The sequence below is a fragment of the Empidonax traillii genome, unplaced genomic scaffold, assembly GCF_003031625.1.
Source record: "Empidonax traillii isolate 1590-97213 ecotype Southwest subspecies unplaced genomic scaffold, ASM303162v1 scaffold161:size1573837, whole genome shotgun sequence".
In the NCBI taxonomy this organism is placed as follows: domain Eukaryota; kingdom Metazoa; phylum Chordata; class Aves; order Passeriformes; family Tyrannidae; genus Empidonax; species Empidonax traillii.
The window spans coordinates 292,901-314,799 of record NW_020955354.1 but is presented as its reverse complement, the minus strand read 5'-3'; the positions used below and the strand labels follow the sequence as shown (position 1 = coordinate 314,799).

The 21,899-nt window shown below is 41.1% G+C and overlaps 1 protein-coding gene across 2 annotated transcripts in view; it reads left to right on the top strand.

Annotated features, from left to right (window-relative positions):
• The window catches only part of KALRN (kalirin RhoGEF kinase), a 498,966-nt gene that overhangs the window by 289,088 nt on the left and 187,979 nt on the right, over nucleotides 1–21,899 (top strand). For both annotated transcript variants that reach the window (XM_027885121.1, XM_027885122.1), the window contains exons 12-13: nucleotides 3,027–3,218; nucleotides 17,359–17,528. In XM_027885121.1, coding sequence (XP_027740922.1) covers nucleotides 3,027–3,218; nucleotides 17,359–17,528 — 362 coding nt within the window. The remainder of the gene's footprint in view (nucleotides 1–3,026; nucleotides 3,219–17,358; nucleotides 17,529–21,899) is intronic.

The following is a 21,899-nucleotide window of genomic DNA, read 5'->3' as shown; positions in this document are numbered from 1 at the left end:
AGAGAGTTAAATGGGTGAAAATGTAGGGAGCAGGGAAGCAGTGCAGCAAGCATTATGGTACCAACCAGGATATGAAACTCTCAGGTTCAACACAGCATTAGTTCAGCACTGCAGAAAAATACATGTACCTAAAAATATTTGATATGTGTAACAACTTCTGGTACAATTTATGAGCACTTTAGGCAGATGAACAGAACAGAAGTAGAGCAGGCCCCCACCAAATGACCTCCAGCTTATTTGGCCTGTGCTCTGTGTAAATCTCGGTAGATGACAATAGATGACAGTTCTTTCATGAGTACAACAAACTGGAGTTCAAGGCGAGTGTGGTTAACTCCCAAATGTGGTTGTTTATCTGAAATGTATCTAAGCCTCTTACATTTGCAGCAGCAAGCTGGAAATCTCCCAGCACAGGGCCTTCATTCAAGAATGGCAGGGATAAAACCTGTTTTTTCTATCATAAACTACACCTGTTTTTAAACTCCAGACACTTACCTGTGAACTCAGTGGACAAAGACAGAAAAAGAAGTGAACAAGAATTTTTCCATACTTAAAATGCGCTGTGTTCAGGCTTTCTGTGCATGACACATTTATGCAACCACGTCCAAAATTACGTATGAATGCTTCAGGGAAGCATCCCTGTAGTGCTGACAGTGCCTGTCACAGCCCAGGGAAAACACTGTGTGTGGTTCCCTTCACACCCAGCCAGCCTCCTTGCAGAAAATCCCCCTTGCCTTTGGAGAGCCTTGTTCGATGCAAAGGGGCTTCTGTGGGACCACTGCATCTTTTATTTTCTGTGCAATATGGCCAGAGCCTCTGTTGAGGCCAGACTGCACTCATTTTTCCCCAAATTCCGGGGTTCATCCTCCACCTCTTTCACCAGTGTATTTATATCTAGTCATTGTATCAGTGAACTTCCCTTATCCACATTTATTTTGATGGAGCACATGCTGGAGTCAGTAAACTTGGAATGGTTTTCAGCAGAGATGGGCATAAGTGTATTAGGGACAAATGGAGCAAAGCTGTATTCATACTGTATTTCAGCAAAGGTGTTCTGCGTCCCAAATCTGTGCCATAAGGAGAGACTGAAGGCATTTAAAAGTATACTAAATAATGTGTATAAAAACAGAAACAGTCTTCTACTCAGGGAGCTGGACTGGTGTGTGAGCTGTTGTAGTGGTAATGTGTGAAAAACCCTAGAGCGGACTAGACTTTGAAAAATAGTGCTAGCTTTGGCATTTGCTCCAATACTATTGGAAGAGGATCATTCAGAAAGGATGCTGTTAAGTGAAACTGGACCCTAAGTCAGTTCACATTATAGGGAATATTTTTTACAAACTCTCATCTAAAGAGGTTTCCAAAAAATGATTATTAAAACATAACATTTTGCTGCTGTTAAAAGCCTGACCATTATAGAAGTAACCTGAAAGTAAGGGAATAAAAAATTTACTATTGGTAACAAAAATGTCTCGAATATATTCTTCGCAGTCCAAAAGAAGAAATGCAAATCCTGTATATTTATAGTCAGCCCTCTGAAACTGGGAAAATGAACAGTGAATGAGCTTTTTATAACTGGAAATATTTTCCCCCGTTAAACACTTGGAGGCCACCAGTGCTCCATCTTTGTATGGAATATTTTCTTAAACAACAACTGTTGACTGCAGCAGGATGTTATGTAAGTAGGAACAATATGATTCATGGCTTGAATGTTTGACACAGCTCCTTTAATACTCAGCAGTACATGCATGTCCACAGTGTTCAAAGGTAGTTTGTGCATATGGATCAATTGAATACATCTTTAAAACGAGGAGGAATTTGAAAAGGAAAGTGCTACAATTCTGCCTCTATTGACCTGGAGATTAAAATGCCCAGTGGGAGCAGTCTTAGGCCAATGCTGAGCAGTTCTGAAGAACTTGCCTAGTACTGGAAACACTCTTAAGCTGATATCACTGTCTCTCCTTTTTTTCGTTAAGTGTTGAATGCCGCAGAGCTAGTGGCCTCACCTTGAGTGAAGAGGGCCTTTCTATAACAGCAAGGGCTGGCTATGTTTAGTTTGCTGAGCACAGCTGACTAAACCATGGCTCCATGGATATGGAGAAGATGACTGCACTCCCTGTCCATTTTTGCTGTTATTTATGGGACACTGGTGAATTAGTTGTGTGGTGTTTTCCAGAAACATGAAAGTAGGAGAGAAAGGATGGGTAGGTAGTTTGAAGCCTGAGGTAAGTTTGGTGGAATTCTCATCTGTTCCTCGACAGTCTTGCATGTCTTGGGTACATCACTTCACTTCTGTGTTCTTCAATTCCCTCTCTGTTAAGTAGGAGTAATACATCTCATACAGCAAAGTCCATGGCTATGGGGTAAATCTGTTCAGGGTGGTGCAGTGATCAAATTCTTGTGTAATTCGGGGCAGGTAAGTGCCTTGGACAAACTGGAAATGAGAATTACACACTGGCAGCTGCAAGCTAATCACACAGACTCCATTTAGAAAAATGATGCAGACCAGGAAAAAAAATAGAAGGGGCTTGAAGACATGGTCTTCTCAAGCTATCTCACAAAAGCCAGTGGAAGGCAAGTACTTCTGGGGGCTGAGACATCTCTGCCTAAGCTGTAACGTGAGAGCTGTTGGGAGGCCGTCGCAGTGAGCTGGTGGCTGAGAGTCACGTGAGGCACTGTAGGCTTCTGAGGTGGTCAGTCCCATTTGCTTTATAATGTTATCTTTGAGAAATTGCAGGGAACTTGGAAATAAACAAGTGGGCAGCCCTGTTTCTGTGCCTGGCAGTATTGAGCTGGGGTGGTGTGCTTCAAGTAAGAAATTATTTCATGTGTACTTAGGGATTAATCTATGTGGCTTTATACATTCTCCTTTCACAGATGGCAGTGCCAGTAGGAAATTTTACTATTGTTTTATAACTCTGGTAATCACTTGCTTTCATGCCTTCGAGAGTATAAACAGCCTCTTTCTGGGGTTTACTTGCCACAGTTGTATTACTCATACTCATACTGTTTCTTGCTTTGTTTGCTGGTAGAATACATACACCAATGCAGACAAGCTTTTGGAGGCTGCAGAGCAGTTGGCTCAGACTGGGGAATGTGACCCTGAAGAGATCTATAAAGCAGCCCGGCATCTGGAAGTACGGATTCAGGACTTTGTCCGGAGGGTGGAACAGAGGAAACTTCTCTTGGACATGTCAGTCTCCTTCCATACCCACACCAAAGAGGTAAGATGTGCATGAGGGAATTTTGCTGTGTGTTGTAGGGTGCTGCAAGAGGCTGACTTTGAAAACTCAGATCACAGAGAAAAGGCATCTTCACCACACAGGGCTGCTATTACCTAGTTCATTTCATGCAGATGACTAACTGTTGTAAGGAGGAGAAAAAATGTGAATGAAACATATGAGTGCTACAGTGCACTAAAATATAGGGACAGCAAATCAAGTGGTACTTAGTTCATGAGTAGAATGTATTATTAGAAAGCAAGAATTCTCTTGTGAGAACGTGAGTTGATATTAACACATTAGGTGTCTGCATGCCAGCAGCGTGATATGTATCCTCAGAGGGATTCCATTTGAATGTAATGTTAATTAATTTAGGCATTATTAAGTGTTACTGGAAATCTTACATTGTTTAATGAGGCAGACTTCACTTTTCAAAATAACTCTTAGAGAGCAAATAGTCGCATACTGATACAGTGAATCAGTGAGGACCTGAATAAATGCTGTTTAGTGTAATTGAAAAATATCCAGAGATAAGGCTGTCTTGCCAGAGATACAGTGGACAGGACATCAAATGGGAGGCCACTGGGGATGTAATTAAAGCATACTTCAAATTTTTCTGCAGACTAGAGGCCACTCAGTGGTGAGTGACTTTTACAGATAGGGTTTCTGCTGAGAGATGGAATTAGTCAGGATGGTTGTTTTCATGCTCTGCAGCATCTGTTTGGAAAAGCAAACCTGCCTGTGTTTGTTGATTTACATGTTACATACCAGTTGTGAACAGGAGGCTTCAGTGTGTTTGGGAGCCTCCTGAAGCAGAAGGTGTGTGCACATGTTCATATTTATGTATGTGGAAGATGGACTTACAGCGTATCTATTATAGCTGTTGGTACACAAAGGTTTTTCTTTTATATCCCACTTCTGCATTATACTAAAATATAGTTAACTTTCAGCTTGTGAGTACTGCTGTTGTTTGCAAAGTAGCTCAAATGCTTGCAGCTATGCTGGTTTGCCACTGGGGAAACTTAATTGGTTATTTCCTCAGTAAAAATTATTTCTTAACGGTTTCCTAGTGTGATTAACCTTGCTTCACCTATGCAGGTGATGAGTAGTAAAAAAAAAAAATAGGCATGACTCTAGGAAGTTTTTGGTATAAATAATATGTGTTCTATCGTCAACATTTCTTCTCATAATTACTGGTGCTGTGTAACCTAATTTGGGTTTGGGAAATAGAGCTTCCCTGCATTAAGGATTTGGGATTGCAGTGCATTATGCTCACTCCTTTCTGTCTTCAACAAGAAGGGAGTTTGCCTGCCCCAAACACCTGGTTTTAATGAGCTCTGTTTTGGTGAATAGAAATGCAGATGTATAAAAATGAATATTTTCTGAAAATTGTTTTAAAAACCAGTCATTTTTGATGGCATCAGTGCTATTTTATAGGTGTTGAGATTAAATGCTAAATCTCTGCCTCATAAGCATTTACCCATGGGAGAGATTGGTGCTGTCATGCCTTTTTGGAAAGTTCAGTAATTACTTCATGTCACTTTTAAGGAGATTAAGAGTGGACAAACTCTGGGTGCCTCTCTCCTATAAAGGCCCCATGCAACCCAAACTATTCTACAGTTCTCTAGTTCTCTCTCCAGTCAGAATGAATGAAACAGTTCCTCAAAATCTGAGGATGCCCAGTAGCTCTGCAAGGAGGAGGTGGTTTTTGTTTACTTATTCCTGTGTTACTTCATTCTTGTGGGGACCAAACACTGACCCTCTGGAGGTTCAATGAATTTCACTGTGTGTCACTACCTGCCTCCTTCAGGGACATGTTTCTGCACTGGTGGGAGGCACACAACTCAATACCTCATTTCTCTTGCCAAAAATAAGTGAGGAAATTGCTGTGGTTTTAGTGTTTGCCAGCTGAGGGGATCCCCACAGACACAGTGAATTAACAGCAGACTGCCAGGGGGAAACTGGTACAAAGGGCAAAGCATTACAAGAGAGCACGTTTGGGTCTGTATTTGCCTTTTTATGTGCCTTTTTATGCTATAAATAGATAGGCTCAAGTAGAAATGACTCATTGCTTGGCCTTGCTTGGCCCTTCATGTATATTGTGAAATGGTGAGTTAAATGTAATTATCATTCTTCAATACTAATAAAAAACAGATACACATTTAAACCATAACAGATAAAGAGAGGCCCTGCAGAGAGACCTCAACAAAGTAGAGAACTGGGCAATCACTGACCATATGAAGTTCAACAAGGGGAAGTGACGGATTCTGCACCTGGGATGGGACACCCTTGGATGTTTGTACAGGCTGGGGAATGAGAGGCTGGAAAGCAGTACCAGGAAAGGAACCTGGTCAGTGGCAAGTTGAATATGAGCCAGCAGTGCCCTGGCAGCCAGGAGGGCCAGTCTGTCCTGGGGGGCTTCAAGCATCATCGACCGGTCAAGGGAGAGGATTGTCCCGTTCTGCTCTGCAGTGGGGCGGCCTCACCTTGAATATTGTGGCAGTTTTGGGCACCACAATATAAGAAAGATATTAAGCCATTAGAAAGTGTCCAAAGGAGGGCAACAGAGATAGTGAAGGGCCTTGTTTTCATGCTCTTGTGAGGAGTGGCTGAGGTCACTTGGTCTGTTTAGCCTGGAGGAGACTGAGGGGACACCTCATTACAGTTACAACTTCCTTGGGAGGGGAAGAGGAGGGGCAGGCACTGATCTCTGTCTGCTCTGTGGTGACCAGTGACAGAACCCGAGGAAAGGGCCTGAATTTATGCCAGAGGAGGCTTAGATTGGATATTAAGAAAAGACTTTTCACCCAGAAGGTGTTTGGCCACTGGAACAGGCTCCCCAGAGAAGTGGTCACAGCACCAAGCCTGACAGGGTTCAAGAAGCATTTGGATGATACTCTCGGGCACATGGTGTGACTCTTGGGGGTGGTCCTGTGCAGGGCTCAGGGTTGGATTAGATGATCCTTATGGGTCCCTTCCAACTCAGCATATTCTGTGATTCTGTAACTCTGGCTTTTTGACCCTAATGCAGGGAACTATGGCCTAGAGTATTTTCCGTCTGAGTTTCACAAATCCTCATTTTTTATTGTTGTATTAATATGTTGAGACAGAACTGGTGAAAGGGAGAACTAAGTAGAAAGAATCCATCTTGCTGACACTGTTTTTATGGAAATATTCTAAATATCTTCCTAAAATGAATATGTTTCTTCTGACAGTCTTCCCATCACAGATGAATTGTGTTTCTCATTTGGTAATTCCGAGGTGTGGATGAATTCACTGACTGTGAACTTCTCACTGCTTCACCTGTACTCTGCCCACCTCTTCATCTCTACATGAGACTACTCAGATTCTCAGCACCTGAGAAACTTTTAACAGCTCCTATTTTTGAAAAGTGATTTTATCAAAGAAATGTTTCCCTTTGTAGTCTGCCTTCCTAGAATTTCTTCAGCATTAGGGAGTCATTTAAATGCAGATATCCCATGGGCAATGAAAGTTAAGAGTGGCTTTTTTATACTACAGTGGACTTGAATCACTGCTCAGTTCATGAGAAAGTATTATAAGAGAATTCCGTCTGCTAAGCACTTACTTATGCAGTTGAAGGAATATGAAAAATAAAGTCAAATAAGCATAACAATAGTTTTGATTTTTTTTTAAGTGACCTTACTTAACAATAAATGCAATAGTCTGAAACAAGGACTTTCTGGTATGGTAATAACACTTTAGAGGCATAAATTTAGAGCAGTTCCCTAAGCGATTGCTAGTGTCATAAATCATGAGTAGTGTAGTTGTCCTATTACCATCCTATAAAAGAGATTTTGTGTGTCCCACTGTCCTACAGTATTCATTATGTTCTTTTAGCCTGTAGTCAATATTTTCATGCCCTTTTAGACCAAGGCGTTCCTGATGGTGTGAGCAAAAACCTGATACCTTGGGGATCAAATCCAATTATCTGGATGGCAGAGTAAAGTTATAAATTATAATCAGTGGGATAAATGCATTCAACAGTCTTGTACCTGAATAATTTCTCTCAGGGTTAAGTGTGATTGAATTCAGGTTTTAACTTCAGATCTGAATCAATTATTGGCAGAATTGTCAGATCTTGCACTTTTATCACAAATCTCATGATAGTGGATGTTTTTCTGTGGGCTTTCAGCTGCTAGGATCAAATGATGATACAGGGTTCTTGGCTGGCATTTGCTTTTGTTTAAAAGAAAACAGTTTTTAAGCCTCTTGGAGAAGAGGCTGCAGATGTGGTAAAATCACACCCTGAAGACTCAAAAACCTCAAGGCAAATAATAAAAACATCTTGTAATTCATTGTCTGAATCCTAATAATTTAGTGCCTCACAATTTTATACTTATGTTTCTGGAGTGTACTTTACAATTCCAAGTATTAGAATGTAGACAGGAAGGAGCACTGCCACCATTTCCAAATCATTAAAAACTTTTAAAATACTCTTGCTTAATTAAATGATGATTAAGTTTGTTGTGTTACTTGTTGTATTGGCTGATAATGCTGTTGCTAGTTTAAGAACAAGAAGGAACTTCATTGAATTTGGATCCTTTTGCAGCATATCGGTCTTAACTGAACTACAAAGCAATTCTGCAATTGTTTCATAGCTCTGTGGGGCATGAAGAGCACGTTCTACCACCTCTAGGCTTCTTGTTTCTCCACGGGCTTCAGATTTCCACTTCTTTGTTGAGTCCAGCAGGAAAAAGGCAGAGAGGCAGAGTAGTGTGGGGTCAGTTCATGTTCCCTGTGCTTTATTGGCCGTCAGTGTGTCAGAAGAGCAGTAGGACAAGGTGCTCAGGGCTTCCAGCTCCATGTGGAGCCTGCCAGGTCTACCTGGCCCGCAGAACTGGGGGATGAGTATGCTCAGAAAATATTTTGTGTTGAGAACAATGAACTGCCAGACTCTTAACAGGTTCTTACTGAACATGTGCAAACTGGAACTTGGCAGAGATCTTCTGAGGGACCAAATTTGGGAAAATTTTCACAGGGATGACATAATGGATATTCTTGACATTCAGGCTAAACCCTGCAAAATTTCAAACCCATGCTTGAAAGCATGGAGGGTCTGGAGCATCTCATTTGAGAAGAAATAAGACTCCTTTTCTAACACGGGCAAAGTAACTTCTTTTTTCTCTTCCTCTCATTCTGGACCTTTTACCTCAAAATTCATCAAATTCAACCTTAGGCAGATACCTGGTATGGAAAGCTTCACTCTGAACAGCTTATCTGATAAGACCATGAGAAACTAAGAGCAAAGTCCTGGACCATTAAGTGTCAGACAACTTCCTATACTGTAACCTAAATTACTTGAGGTCAGCAGGTCACCTTGGTCACCCCACAGAGATCAGTGGGGTTACTCAAGTGAGTAATGGGGTGGGTCTGCCCTGTCAGTCAGCAACAGGAACAGCGTTTTATTGCAGGCACTGCTGACTTTATTTTACTTGATAACCAAGACCTGTGAAATTGAATTCTCTCTGCTTCAGCTGCATATTGTGATTAGGAGATTCTTTCAGTGTAGATCACTAATTTTGACAGGGCTTGTTCCTCACTTTGAGGCAGAGGTGCTGGGAAGTAGGGAGCAGAAAGCTCATGGGGCTAAGGTCAACTGCTGTTGACTCTCCTCAGAAGAGCTGACAGAGTGTATCGAAGTTAATCATGGAGCAAACATGACAGTGGTTCTGGGATATATAGTGTAATCCCGTCATTCATTGTAAATTGACCCAGGATTCAAAGTTAATGTTACTGTTGTTTGACTTTTACTGCTAATATTGACATTTTAAGAGCAATCGCCCATTAGATAATAGAGATTTGTGGTGTAGGACATACTCAGTTTTGCAACTCCACTTCCTGGCAACTTCTGAAAGTTCTGGAAAGATCTTATTCTCTGAACATGTCTACCATGACGTATTTGTCTTACACACTTACACACTACTCCTGTCCTGAACAGCGCTTTCATTCCTTTTCTTGTATTATGTCCAGATTTAAAAAACAAGGAAAAGATGAAAAATTGAAATGACACAAACTGTCTCTGTGCACCTAAAATATTCACTGAGTGGCCATTTCACATCCCAGCACTTTACAGTGTTAGAATGAAGCACTATGTGCCTTGTTCTAAAGCTAGAAATTTTGTTCCTTCATTGGCATAACATTACAGTAACATGCAAACTCAAACTTTGAAAATATCTCCAGCTGCAGATTTATGCCTCTTATTAGCATGAACATTTTTTTTTTTCTGGGAGCTGAATCAGTGTAGTTTGATTAGGAGAGTATTATAAGCATAAAAATCACAAGACAAGATGATGGAAAAAAAACCCAAATGCTTTTTTTATAAGGGATTAACATTGAGTGCAACCTATGTAAATTCACAGACCACTAGTTGGGTGGGAGTGTTAATCTGCTGGAGGAAGGCTCTGCAGAGGGATCTGGAGAGACTGGATTGGTAGGCTGAGGCCAGTTGTATAAGGTTCAATAAATCAAAGTGCCAGGTCCTGCACTTGGGCCACAACAACTTCATGGAGTGCTACAGGCTGGGGCTGGAAAGTTTCCCCATGGACAAGGACCTGGCGGTGCTGGTTGACTGTAGCTGAACATGAGCCAGAGTGTGCCCAGGTGGATAAGAAGGCCAATGGATGAGCAATAGTGTGGCCACAGGACCAGGGCAGTGACCATCCCCTATGCTCAGCACTGGTGAGGCCACACCTTGAGAGCTGTGTCCAGTTCTGGGCCCCTCACTTCAAAAAGGTCCTTGAGGTGCTGGAGTGTGTCCCACGAAGGACAGTGAAGGACAACTGATGAAGGGTCTGGAGCATAAGTCCTATGTGCTGCAGGTGAGGGAACTGGAGGTGTTTAGTCTGGAGAAAAGGAGGCTCAGGGGGGACCTTGTTGCTCTCTGCAACTTGCTGAGGTGGTAGTGAGATGGGTGTTGGTCTCCTCCCAAGTAACAAGTGACATGACAAGAGGAAATGGCCTCAAGTTGTGCCAGTGGAGATTTAGATTGGGTATTAGGAAATTTTTTTTCACAGAAAGCTTTGTCAGTCATTGGAACAGGCTGCTCAGGGAAGCAGTGGAGTCACTAACCCTGGCAGTGTTACGTGTGTACTGTCCCTTGCCTATGTGGCAGATCTCTTGGAGAAGAGAGATAGGTTTGTCAGCTTACTGTTATCATTCTGATAATTGTGGCTGTGGAGAGGGTTGTGCTGCTATAAAAAGTGTTATTTTTGTGTGAGATATGTAAAGCAGCAAAATGAAAGCAAATCTCTCTCCAGATTCAGAGGGTAGACTGTGGGTTTGACGAAAATGCAAACATTCATCAGTTTTATTAACTTTGGTGTTTCTTTCTGGAGTTAAATCTTGTCTGTAAAGCTACCAAAGACCTGGGACTGAGGAAGCAGGACAGCTGGGGTGGTGCAAGGTGCCCCTCCTTGCTGTCCATTTGTTGCCTAAAAGCAAGGTTTTTTCATGAAGGATTAAGAAGCTGGGAATGAAAAGAGCTGTGGTATCCTGGCAGCACATCCCGCTCTTGAGCAGGGGAGTTTGAAGCAGAGCCAGACCACTAGTGAATAAAATTCTGCCATCTGTGATGGCAAAAAATTGTGGGACAGAATCAAAGTAATAAGAATTAAATGCTTGTAAATGCAGCCACTTAAACCAAATGTCAGGAAGTCAAACCTGCCACAGAGTGAGGGCAGGCACATGGAAGAGAAGTTTTTTCCATCATTCTGCCGTGTGCTAGCCAAAGGATTCCTATAGACTGCATCTAAGTTCACACTTTGCTATCCACATTTTTCAGGCCATTCACCAGCACTGCTGCTGAATGATGGCTCCACTCAAATATTGTCAGTGGCTTTTGAGGGCCCTTGCACGTGTTTCGTGTGTTATGGAGATGGGTCTCCAGCCTGTATGCCTTGTTCTCCAGAGAACAGTGGTTCGTGCTGCAGCTAGAAGGGAGTTTTATGAGCATCTTTAAATAGGATGTGCCAACTTTCATAAAGTACCCTTTTATTAGACACATGACTGCTCGTTGTCCCAGTTGCCTGAAGCTGAGGAAGATGAGCTTCCCTCAGTTCCAGTGCCTGGGCTTTACCTCTGTGTATAAAGGCAACAGAGTGGGCAGCTGGTGCCTGCAGTAAGTTGTGTACTGAGTAAATCTGCTTCAAAGCCGTTCAGAGACACTCCTGTAACTCACTCATCACTCCGAAGACACGTTCTGTTGTGCCTTAAGTACACGTGTGCAGTGGAGTTACGCAACAAGTTTAAAAGGGTGTCAGTGTAGTGGTTCAAGTCAATGGATCCGATGAGACTGTTTCCTTAAAGAGAGGCCCCACAGTTTGTTTAATCCTTAGCGAGTTTCAGAATGATTCAGAATTGTCACAAATGGTTTATTTCTGAGATTCCTAGGGCGTAGTGCACAAAGTTGCAGAAAAGTCTCAAAGCAGCAGATCAGGGTAAGACTGCAAGTGGCCAGTCACTGGAAAAAGCACAGAGGAAAAAGGTAGTACTGAAACAGTAAAAAAGTAATGAACCAGTGAAAAATTAGAGAATGTAATGGTACCTGCATTTGTTTTAGTAAATTGCTGATTTTGTAATGTGGAAAGCTTCTCCAGCACCAAATTGTACTGTCTTACACTGATGTAAATCTGAGTAAATCTTTGGTATAGGAAGAACTTTTCTAAGCCTATTATCAGTATAATCCAGTGCAGAATTTTCTTGGTACAGTTACTGAAGTTAATTACATCCAGATTCATAATTACAAATAACATATTAAAATTACAGTAGAAGAGGAACACATTTTTACAATTTATGATGGTAGCAGAAGAAGAACAGAACATGTACATCTGATTCTTTAGTTATAAGCCAATTTTCCCTCCTAGAGCAAATAGTCCCTGAATTACATTTACATGACCTTGGGCTGGGGATCTACACATTCCCTGATGTCAGCCTAGCTACCCAAATCATGTTTCCCTTGAGAGGGGATTATTTTGTGCTATATCAATCTGGACCATGCAGGTCTTGGAAAAAGCATCAGATGTTTGGGCAGTGCAAATCCTTTTGCCATAGGCAAGGTTACTAATTAAAAAGCATCATCAGCATACAGAAGCACCAGATGCAGCCCAACCAAGGATGAATGTCAAGAAATTGGCGAGGAAAAGGAAAAAAGCAAGAAGGAGGTTAGGAAGAGATCAGATGTGGTTTTTTTCACAGAATGTTCCCTTTCTTTCCACTCATCGTTCCTTCCCAACCAGTTTGGTGGTCTCTGACATTACGTCTCGCAGCAGGGAGTCTCATCAGTTGTGCCTTACCATGGAAGTCACGTACTGTGGCATTTCATGTGTAGTGTCTGGTCATATCCCATCCTGTCACGTTTTATTATGTGTGCTGTCATTATGTGACACTTCACTGGTGGCATGTGGTCACTTTGCAACTCATCGCTACACACATTGTTTTCTGTGTTTTCTGTTGAAATTTTGAGACCTTGAATGTGACTTTGGACAGTGTTATTGAAATACGCTTCCAATTTAAAACAACCACCAGTTCTTTCAACTGAAACAGGCCGGGATGCATTCTAAGTGTGAACAAACATCAGCCGATGTAGGTTAATTGTACTTGTACTGGAAAGTTTTAGCATCTCCACCATGTTGGTGTGAGGTAATCAAAGTAGAACAGGCAATTTGCTAAAGCTTGTGCAGTGAAACCAGATGCACAACAGTACTTGAACAGGTGCTTAAACATAAGCCCAGACTGAAGTCCTGCCATAAATTAACCTGAGCTTGGGATGTATGTGACTTCCTAATGCATATTATGGCAAAGTTAAATGTTACTGCTCAGAATAGGTTTGTGTAAGCCCGTGATAGTAGCAGAGTCAAATAGGGTTGATGGACAACTCTCCATGGAGCAATTCTGTTGTAGCAATTCTGTTTGTGGTTTGGTTGGGTTTTTCCCCCTCAGCCTGCCCTTGTTTCTCTGAGCACTTATGTTGCAATTCATGGAGTGGAACCAGGGTCCCTGTATTTCACTGAATTCTTCTGCATTCTGCTCTAGTCTTCATAGGTGTGATGAATGTTAACTTGCTGAGTTGTCATCTTTTTGATGTCATGAGCATCCTACAAGACATGATGCTTCTCTGACATAGTAAAGGGGTAGCACATAGACCCTGGAAAGTTGCTTGTTTCCGTTGACATCCTTGTTTTGAACAACTGGCAAAAAATGTTGTGCAATGGTAATTTTCATGGATTGAACTCTCTGGTTCTTTGCTTTGCGCTGGTCTCATTACTCAGAGTTTTTAAACTGCTTTTGAGGGGAGTATAACTCATCTCTGTCGTTTACAAATAGCAGCAAATAAACACTTGCTGTTTAATAGTTATTCCAATCATGCAGTCAAGATTTTCTTAGCAGTCCCTTTAGGTTTTAGGTTTTGGTTAAAGTGGTCCTTTGCGCTAAGTCAGAAGCATTAATTTGTAGATAACGGGCACAGATGTCCTTCAGACCTACAGTAAGTGGTCTCATTAAGTACTTGAGTAAAATGAAGGGTATTACATCAGATAAAATAGCTGGGAATAAAGAGCATTGTTGTTTCTTGGATGGAAGGAAGCTGCCTGTCTTTTATACCCAAGAAAGATAGAGGTTGTTACAATGCATGAAAGGTGCCAGATAACTCCCCCAAAAGAAAGAGGGGGTGTCGTTCTTCTTTTCCACTGTTCTAGGAGCCAGAAGATAATTAATTTTCTTGTTTAAAGCCATGTTACTTTGATAAATAAGCCTCAATTCTGGAGCCTCTATGGACCTTTAGCATGAACTTTTTAGGGCGAGGCATTTGCCTGAGACTTTTGTGTAGCTAATAATTATAACATTTTTGCATAAGGTTGCATCAGTCAGATTTGTGGCTGGATTTCTCTGATAGACTTAGTTCAGGTTTTATGACTGATGCATTAATAGTTCCATATCCAATTAATCATACCAAAGCCCAGATCAATCAAAGGAAGCACAAAAAAATTATTTTTCTGTTTCTTCCTTATTGTTTTCCAGGATTCTCTATTTTTAGTTTAGTACATGTTAAATAATGCAATGCAGAAGTTGTCTTCTTTTCTGGACACATGTATCACTGGAAAACGTAGTAAAAGTCACCTCAGGTGTACGTGGAAATATTGTCTTAATATTTGGAATGTCTGCCTGTATCTACATATGCTCCCTGCACGGGATCAAGTTTGCAGCATTTAGGTGAATGGGACAGGTGCTCACAAATTTTGCTTGTGCTAAGAATAAAAGAAGTCAGTTTCTGCACATATGAAATAAAAGTTGTGCTGGGCAATATGTCAGATTTCAATGAAAAATTGAAACAGTTCGCTCAGTCTAGACTATCTAGCTGTTTAGAGTAGGTCACAGCATGAACTGGAAATGCACAAGGTGTCTAGTGATTTGGGGCTTTAATAGTCAGGATTTTTTTTTTTTTTTTGAGTGGTTGAATAGTTGCAGTGGAATGAAACATCAAGTGCTAATAGGGAGTGATTTTCCTGAGCAATGTCAACCAGGATGTGATTTCTGTTTTATGACTAATAGCCTCTCTGACTCTGGTGTTGCAGTGACAGTGGAGTTCATCTTTTCGTTGCTGTGGCGTTCACAAGAGGAGCTTGGTAGTTCCAGGTGCTATCAGTTGTAGCACATAACCTGAGAGGTTTTTGAATCAGGTTCCTATTGTGAATTATTCCTGAAAGATCTTCCTAATCTTATTAATATTGACTGATTCTTTGTATTAGGGTTTCCCAGGGATTGGTGGAGTCTAGAGGATTAAAGGCCTTTGAGTCAAGGATGACCTAGATTCTGATAGATTTTATTATGCAAATCCTTATAGTCAGAGGTCATTAATAGAAATATCTGAAGCTAATATGAGTTAATATATTTGAGTGCTCTCAGAAATTAATGAGTGTTTTGGTTCCAGGTGAGTACAATACAGTTTATGATGTTTAAGTATTTCAAAACTGCTTTGTTTTAGAAGTGTGCTCAGAAAGTGATTTAGGACTTAAATGTAAAAATCCTTTTAGCTGCTGGTAAAAGTTGGGTTCTGAAGACACTTTTGAAAACAGGATTTTCCTCTAAAGTCACAGTGGGAGATTTGAAACTTTCTCCTCTGCCCTTTCTAATGATGATTTCAAGAGATCCCTAACATTGAAGCAAGTTCTTTATTTCACTATCATTTTCGTAAAGGAAATTCCCTGAGCTTTTTTTGTTATCTTAAATGGAAAAATGAGATATGACAAAGAACAGCAAGAAATTAAAAAACTGCTAGCTTTCCCACCTCGAAACAGGAGGATGGTTTAAACACACAACCATTTTTCTCTTCTGCATTTACAGTGTGCTCTATTACTTGAAGATCTGCTAAGCAAAAAAAATAATATTCCTGAACAACCTGGTCCTCATCTGTTATAGTCCAGCTGTCCCTACTGTTTGAGTGGGTGCAGGGATTGGATCAAAACCAGAAAGAGTCTGAATGTAATTCATATATGAAGGCATTAATGCATTTTCCTTCATGGTGGCTTCTCAAAGTTCAGTACATGAATCCAAGGCCACAAATGAAAAAGCCCTCTATTTGGCTCTTTAAATGTGTTTTTGTTCTTCCATTTATTTCACAAGCCTGACTGCTTACTTATATTTCTTTCTTTTATACTTTTTCCTGAAAATATGTAAATACCCTGAGCAAATACATTCCATTTCAGGTTGATAGTAGGGCAGCCCATTATGATTGTTCTATTTATAAATAAACAGGGGCGTTTGCCCAAAATATTCAAAGCTGACTCCGAAAATCTAACTAAAAAGCCTTCAAATTAAGCATATGTTCTAAAACTTGTTTTTGTAAGTGTGTCAAGCAAGAATTCAGTAGCAGAGGTGGGGACAGAGCACAAGGTGTTGAGCTCTCTCTTTTCTGGCATCATGAGCAGTGCTGGGACAGGTTCTGATTTGGATTATTTTGGTTTAGGTCAGGGTGATGTCCTTGAAGTCCTTAGCGTGTGTATAGTGTTGCATTTGGTGAGTGGCCTTGCCACTCACACACGTCTCTTGTCCCCTCCATGTGCACCCCTAGGTCCCTCTGAGCCCAATTGCTCTGCAGCTCCCTGGGATGGCGGGCAGAGCTGCCACCAGCACCGCATCCCTTGACATTTCCCAGTGCCCTGGTGCAACGTGTTGTTCCTCACTCCCGTACTTCTCTGCTGCCTCGCAGCATATACCAGCAAAATGTGGGTTAATGGGGCAGGCATGGCACAGAAAACAGTGTCTCTGGTGGAGTCATTAGGATTTGCTGGCAGGCTGCCAGCTTAGTAGGTGGAATTTTACACTCACTTTTCAGAGCAAGCTTAAAGGGGAAACCTCGGTTCACTTTAAGCCTTTGCAGCCAGCGAGAGGCTGCTGGGACATGCCTGCCCCTGTCCAGACCTCTGATGAACAGCTGGCTGGAAATTCTCATCTGAGCACTTGCAAATGATTTGTTGCTTTGATTGTGGTTTTAAAATTGGTAGTCAAGACTATTTAAAATTAATGGATCTGCATGGGGTTGATTGGTGATATTGCTGTCTCCTGTGTTTGGATTTTCCCAGAGTTAAAATGCAGAGTCTGAAGTGCATTTTGAGGAGGGGGTTTAAGTGTTGGAAACGAAAAAAAAAAAACAAAACAAAACCCCAAACCCTGGAAAGGCATAGATGAGCAGGCACAGCTAGACTTCAGCCAGTACCGTACATACATACCAAAGATTTTAGGTCTGTTCTGCAACAGGCTTCAGCTGCATGTAAAATTAATAGCAGCTGATAGCACTCAGCTCCTGAAAGGTTTAGGTTGTCACAGCGTTAGGAGACTGTAATTTGTTACTTGTGTAAAGAGTTAATCAGAATATCATAATTAGTTATTGTTATAGAATAAACTGAATTCAAATTAATTTTAAAAAAACCCTACCTCATATTGTATTTAAATTACTTTCTTGCTTTAAATCAGTTTAATAACAAATATATCTTTTCGGTTTTAGAAATTTTAGGTCAGTTTTCATGTGAAACATGCAGCCCTGTTTAATGCCTATTGATCTGGAATTAGAGAGCAAAAGGGTTAAATCTCAATTCCTCTCTGATTTATATTTCCCTCCCCTCCTTCCCAGCTGTGGACATGGATGGAAGATCTGCAGAAAGAGCTCTTAGAGGATGTCTGTGCTGACTCCGTGGATGCTGTTCAGGAGCTTATCAAGCAGTTTCAGCAGCAACAAACAGCCACCTTGGATGCTACCCTCAATGTTATTAAAGAAGGGGAAGATCTGATCCAACAGCTCAGGTAAGCATCCACCTGGAGGACAGGTGTTGAGAAATCTGATATGTTCTGTGGTTTAGGGGTGCATAAATAGGGAACTGTAAGCTAGGATTAATTGGGAGAGTCTATTAATTCTTTGCTTATCAGATTCTTTGAGTGTTTCATTGAAATTGCGAGGAGTGATTTGTGTGGACTGATTAGAGTAGTCTGTGGATCAGCATGGGTTTTCTGTTTGACAGAGAGATTATTTATAGGCACAGTGAAGTGAATTGAAACAAATGTGTTTGAAGTGCTTATTTTTAGTTGGTATTTATAGGAGATTGTTAAATGGTTGTGAGCCGAGGCCTCATGATTTATATGGTTATTCCCGATTTAGGAGAAGTGTATTCCTCTTAATAAAATACACACGTGTCTAACAGTCTCAGTCTTCACTATTTCATTTTGCATGCAGCACTCTTCTATTTATCTTTGTCTATGTGGGGTTTATTCATAGTGTCAAAGAGGCTCTTATACTGCTGGTTCTAGTTGTGTTATGAATTAAAACAGCTCATTTTGCCTGATTTAAAATACATGAAGAGACTAACTCCAAGAAGTTGGGGTTTGGGTTTGGTGGTTTTTTGTTTGTTTTTTTTTCGTTCTTAATCTGCAAGTATTATCAAATGAATGTTTGCAGAGTAAACTTGCATAGAATTTGTAATTGAGAAATCTCTCTCATTTATTCTTACGGGTGTTTACTGTGCCTTCAAGTTTGTTGACAACATGAAGTTTTCCTGCCTTAAGGGGATGGACTGAGTGTCAAACCAAGTCCAATGCTTCACTTATTATTTAGATCTTTGTATTGTTACAGGTTACCCTTATCTACAAGTACATAGTGTGCATGTTCTGTATACATATACAATATGCAAATCTCCCAGGTCTCATGCATTTCACCAGAGACTGCCCCAGAGAGTTAGAGCACCCTCCTCACCCTGAGCTTTCCTAATCTGATGCCTTTACTTCCCGCTCGAAAAGTGCAGAAAACCCTGAGCCATGATAGGAAAAGCCTAAGATGCTCTAGAGCAGAATGGATAATGAAGGACTCTGGTGGAATTCTGCTCTTAAGAGCCCTCCTGGAGTCCTTGAGCCTTTTACTACTGCACGTGCTGAGCTTTTCTCTATACTTTTTCCTGTCATCCTGGATGCAGAGTGTTCTCCTCTGGGTCAGAAAAGAGGTCTGAGAGGGCTGCTCTAGATACTGATTGCCTTTCAGCCCTGTACAGCCACACTGGAGAGCTCCAGGTATTATCCTGGCCATTCTCCAAACTCTACATGCCAGTTTCCTGCTGACTCAGGTGCAGGCAAAAATCCTTTAGGCCAATCCCACAACCAGAACCAGGACTGCTTGAACACAGCTGGAGCTGGAAGTCAGGGGAGCATGGGAAGAGGTGAACTGCAGGATGGTGTGTGGGACTTCAGCTTTTTCTTAAAGTAAACTTAGTCAATTCATAGTTTCAGTCTTTGAAAAGAGACAGTGGCTCAGCTTTGAGACTTTTGTTTTGGAATTGGTGTCGTGTCCAAATATTTGCAAGATGCCAAGGCAGGTTTTGTGGCAGCTGTGTTTAACAAAGAAATGTTGGGTTTGGTGTCTGGTTTGTATTCTGGGCAGTGAGCAAAGTTGAACAAGGTGAGCACATTTGTGCAAAGCGATCCCCTGCTTCTGATGAAGTTAAAACCAGACACAGAGGGAACGTTGTCTGGAGGACAAAACGCTCAAAGGTTTGCAGCATGGAACTGTCAAGATGATCTTGTTGAAGAGTTGGTTTTGAGCACTCTGACTAACTGTAATGGGATCCTGGACTCCTTCAAATAGTGAAGCAGAACTGTGTGGAAAAAAACCATGAAGCCGCCTCTGCATGTGCCCACTCTAACAGCCTTAGTGGCTGCTGGTGACAGTAAAGAAGACACAGATAAAGGAAAAAAAACTAGAATTGCTGCAATCTTTCCTTAACACAAGATTGCATTTCACAGTGTGGATCACCTTGTACCGGCCATGAAGAATAGCTGAGGATTGCAAACGCTACAACAATGAGGGGAATGAAATACATCGCTCTTATCAAGCATGTCATAACACAGGTTAAAAGCAATAAAATTACTGGAGCTTTGGAAAGTTTTACATTTCTTATCCTTATCTTTGAGAGAACAGATATTGGTTAAGAGAAGAGTATTTGTGTAATGGCACTCTGTGTCTACTCCAGAGGGAGAAGAAAAGCTCGGCTGCCTGAGCTAAATGTGATGCCTGGGACTGCTCTTCACACAAGGTCTTCAGGGCCTCTGTGAGTACATCAGAGACCACACCTGTCAGGAATAAAACAGGCCTGGCTACCAACTCTGTACATCTCATTGTTAACATTGGAAACTCTTTTTCCTTTCTTCCCTATCGGTGTTTTACTGAGGTGATCATTGTTCTCAGCAGCCAAGGCAAGGACAATGTTTTGAACTGCAGTTCTAGGGGTGCTGCTGGGGGCAATATTTCTGCTCATCTGTGAAAGGCAGAACAATAACTTGCTTCAGTGAGGTGTGAAAGAGCAGGAATGTTAGGAGCTGGAAAAAAAAAAGCCAGTGAAGAGCCTTTTTTACAGTGGTTCAGCTTTTGGTAATGGGTATGTCCCACTCAGCTTTCTCCCAGCTAAAGCACTGAAAGTGGTTATAGGAGCACAGTGTTCATTTTGAACAAACTCAGCAGCAATGTCCTGAGTTCAGTCTTATGTTCTCCAAAGTTTATTTTCTTATCTTTTTTCCCCAATAATTTTCTTGAATTTTACAACTCTAATCCATAACCTTTCAAAGATTAGTAAGGATCTTACATTAATTCTCTCCCAGAATTTCTCACCAGAAAGAGCAAGAAGTATCATGGCATAAGCATTCCAATCTAGGAAATGGGTTTTTTTTCTGAAGGCAGATCTTTCTTAAACCAAACCAGCCAGGGATTGTCAATACCTTATCTGACAGGACTGTTAAAAAAATACAAGATTACTACTCTTAAACCTTCATATTGCATCAGTCACTGAAATGCAAGTGCGGCTTGATTTGAAGATGAAATGTTTAATGAAAAAGAATTTCTAAAACTAAGTGTGTCTCTAGATCCCATGAGAGATTATTCAACACCGGTCTTGAATAATTCATTGAGTCATTTAGATAATATATGAATAGTAATAATCCTGCATTTGAATGAAGACATATTTCATGTCCTTTTATAGAAGACAGGTGCTGACTGAAGGAAACAGGACTTGATTGGATGCAGCCTCAGATTAAGCTCTAGTTTCAAAACTCTCCCCTAGTTATTTTCATCCCTTTCCTCTGTAGAGCTCTAATGTAGAGGCAGAGAGAGACTCTGGGATCACCAAGAACTTGAAAACAGACTGACAGAGTAGAGCAGAAGCCATAAAACCTGGAGAGAGCAATGTTGGTGTAATTATAAACAAAGGAAATTGGTAGTAGTTGCTTTAGAATAACACATGAGCATCTGAAGTTCAGTGTATCAAACATCAAGTATTTGAGGAAAGAGAAGGGAAACACACCCAAAGAGCTAACTACTGTGCAGTTAATAGTATTCTGTATTTTTAATTTTATTCTTAGACTTCAGATGTTCAGGCAAATGCTTGTTATTCTCCTCTAAGGCACACTGAAAACAGAATAATGTGTGTGTTTAGTTGCCTTAGAATCTCAAAGGTGTGTTTTGAACATAGCTGAAATGACTCTGTGTCAGTGCCTACTTCAATTTAAAGCACTTTTAAAAGATTCTACTTGTTTTTTTCTCAATTATGCTCACTGACAGGGATAAATTAAAGTTGACTGTGCATTGTTTTGATCTGACCGTACGTGACGATACTTTGCAGAGAGCAAAGCATGAGCATTTCAGTCCAGTTCTGTAGAAAGCTGCAAATGCTTTGCTATATGTTTATGGAAGGGAAATTCAACCCAGAAAAGGGGAATAAAAACCAAAAAATTGCAAGCACTCTTCCACAGTGGGGAGACTCTGTGGGAACCTCTCCTCAGCAGCCCAGGATTGCTGGACAGAAGAGTGGCTCCCAGTCTCATGTGGTTCCTGCAGGGCAATGTGGTGACTTGGCAGCATTACCTGACATCTCACTTATCTCCCAGTATTGTCAGCCAGGTCACTGCACATGTGGGAGTTTGTTGCTGCACTGATAGTCTGATATGTGCTGTTGGATTTGTAATTGTCCTCCTCACCTTTCCCAAGGCAGACTGGAGATTGATAGGGAATATTGATGGTGAGACCCGCTTTTTTAGCCACTTCATCCTGTCATCCTTCCAGTGCACAGGTCTTTCCAGCAGTGTATTTGATAGGGTTTTCTGTTATCTTGGATTAAATATGCCAAACAGTGCAGCTGCTAT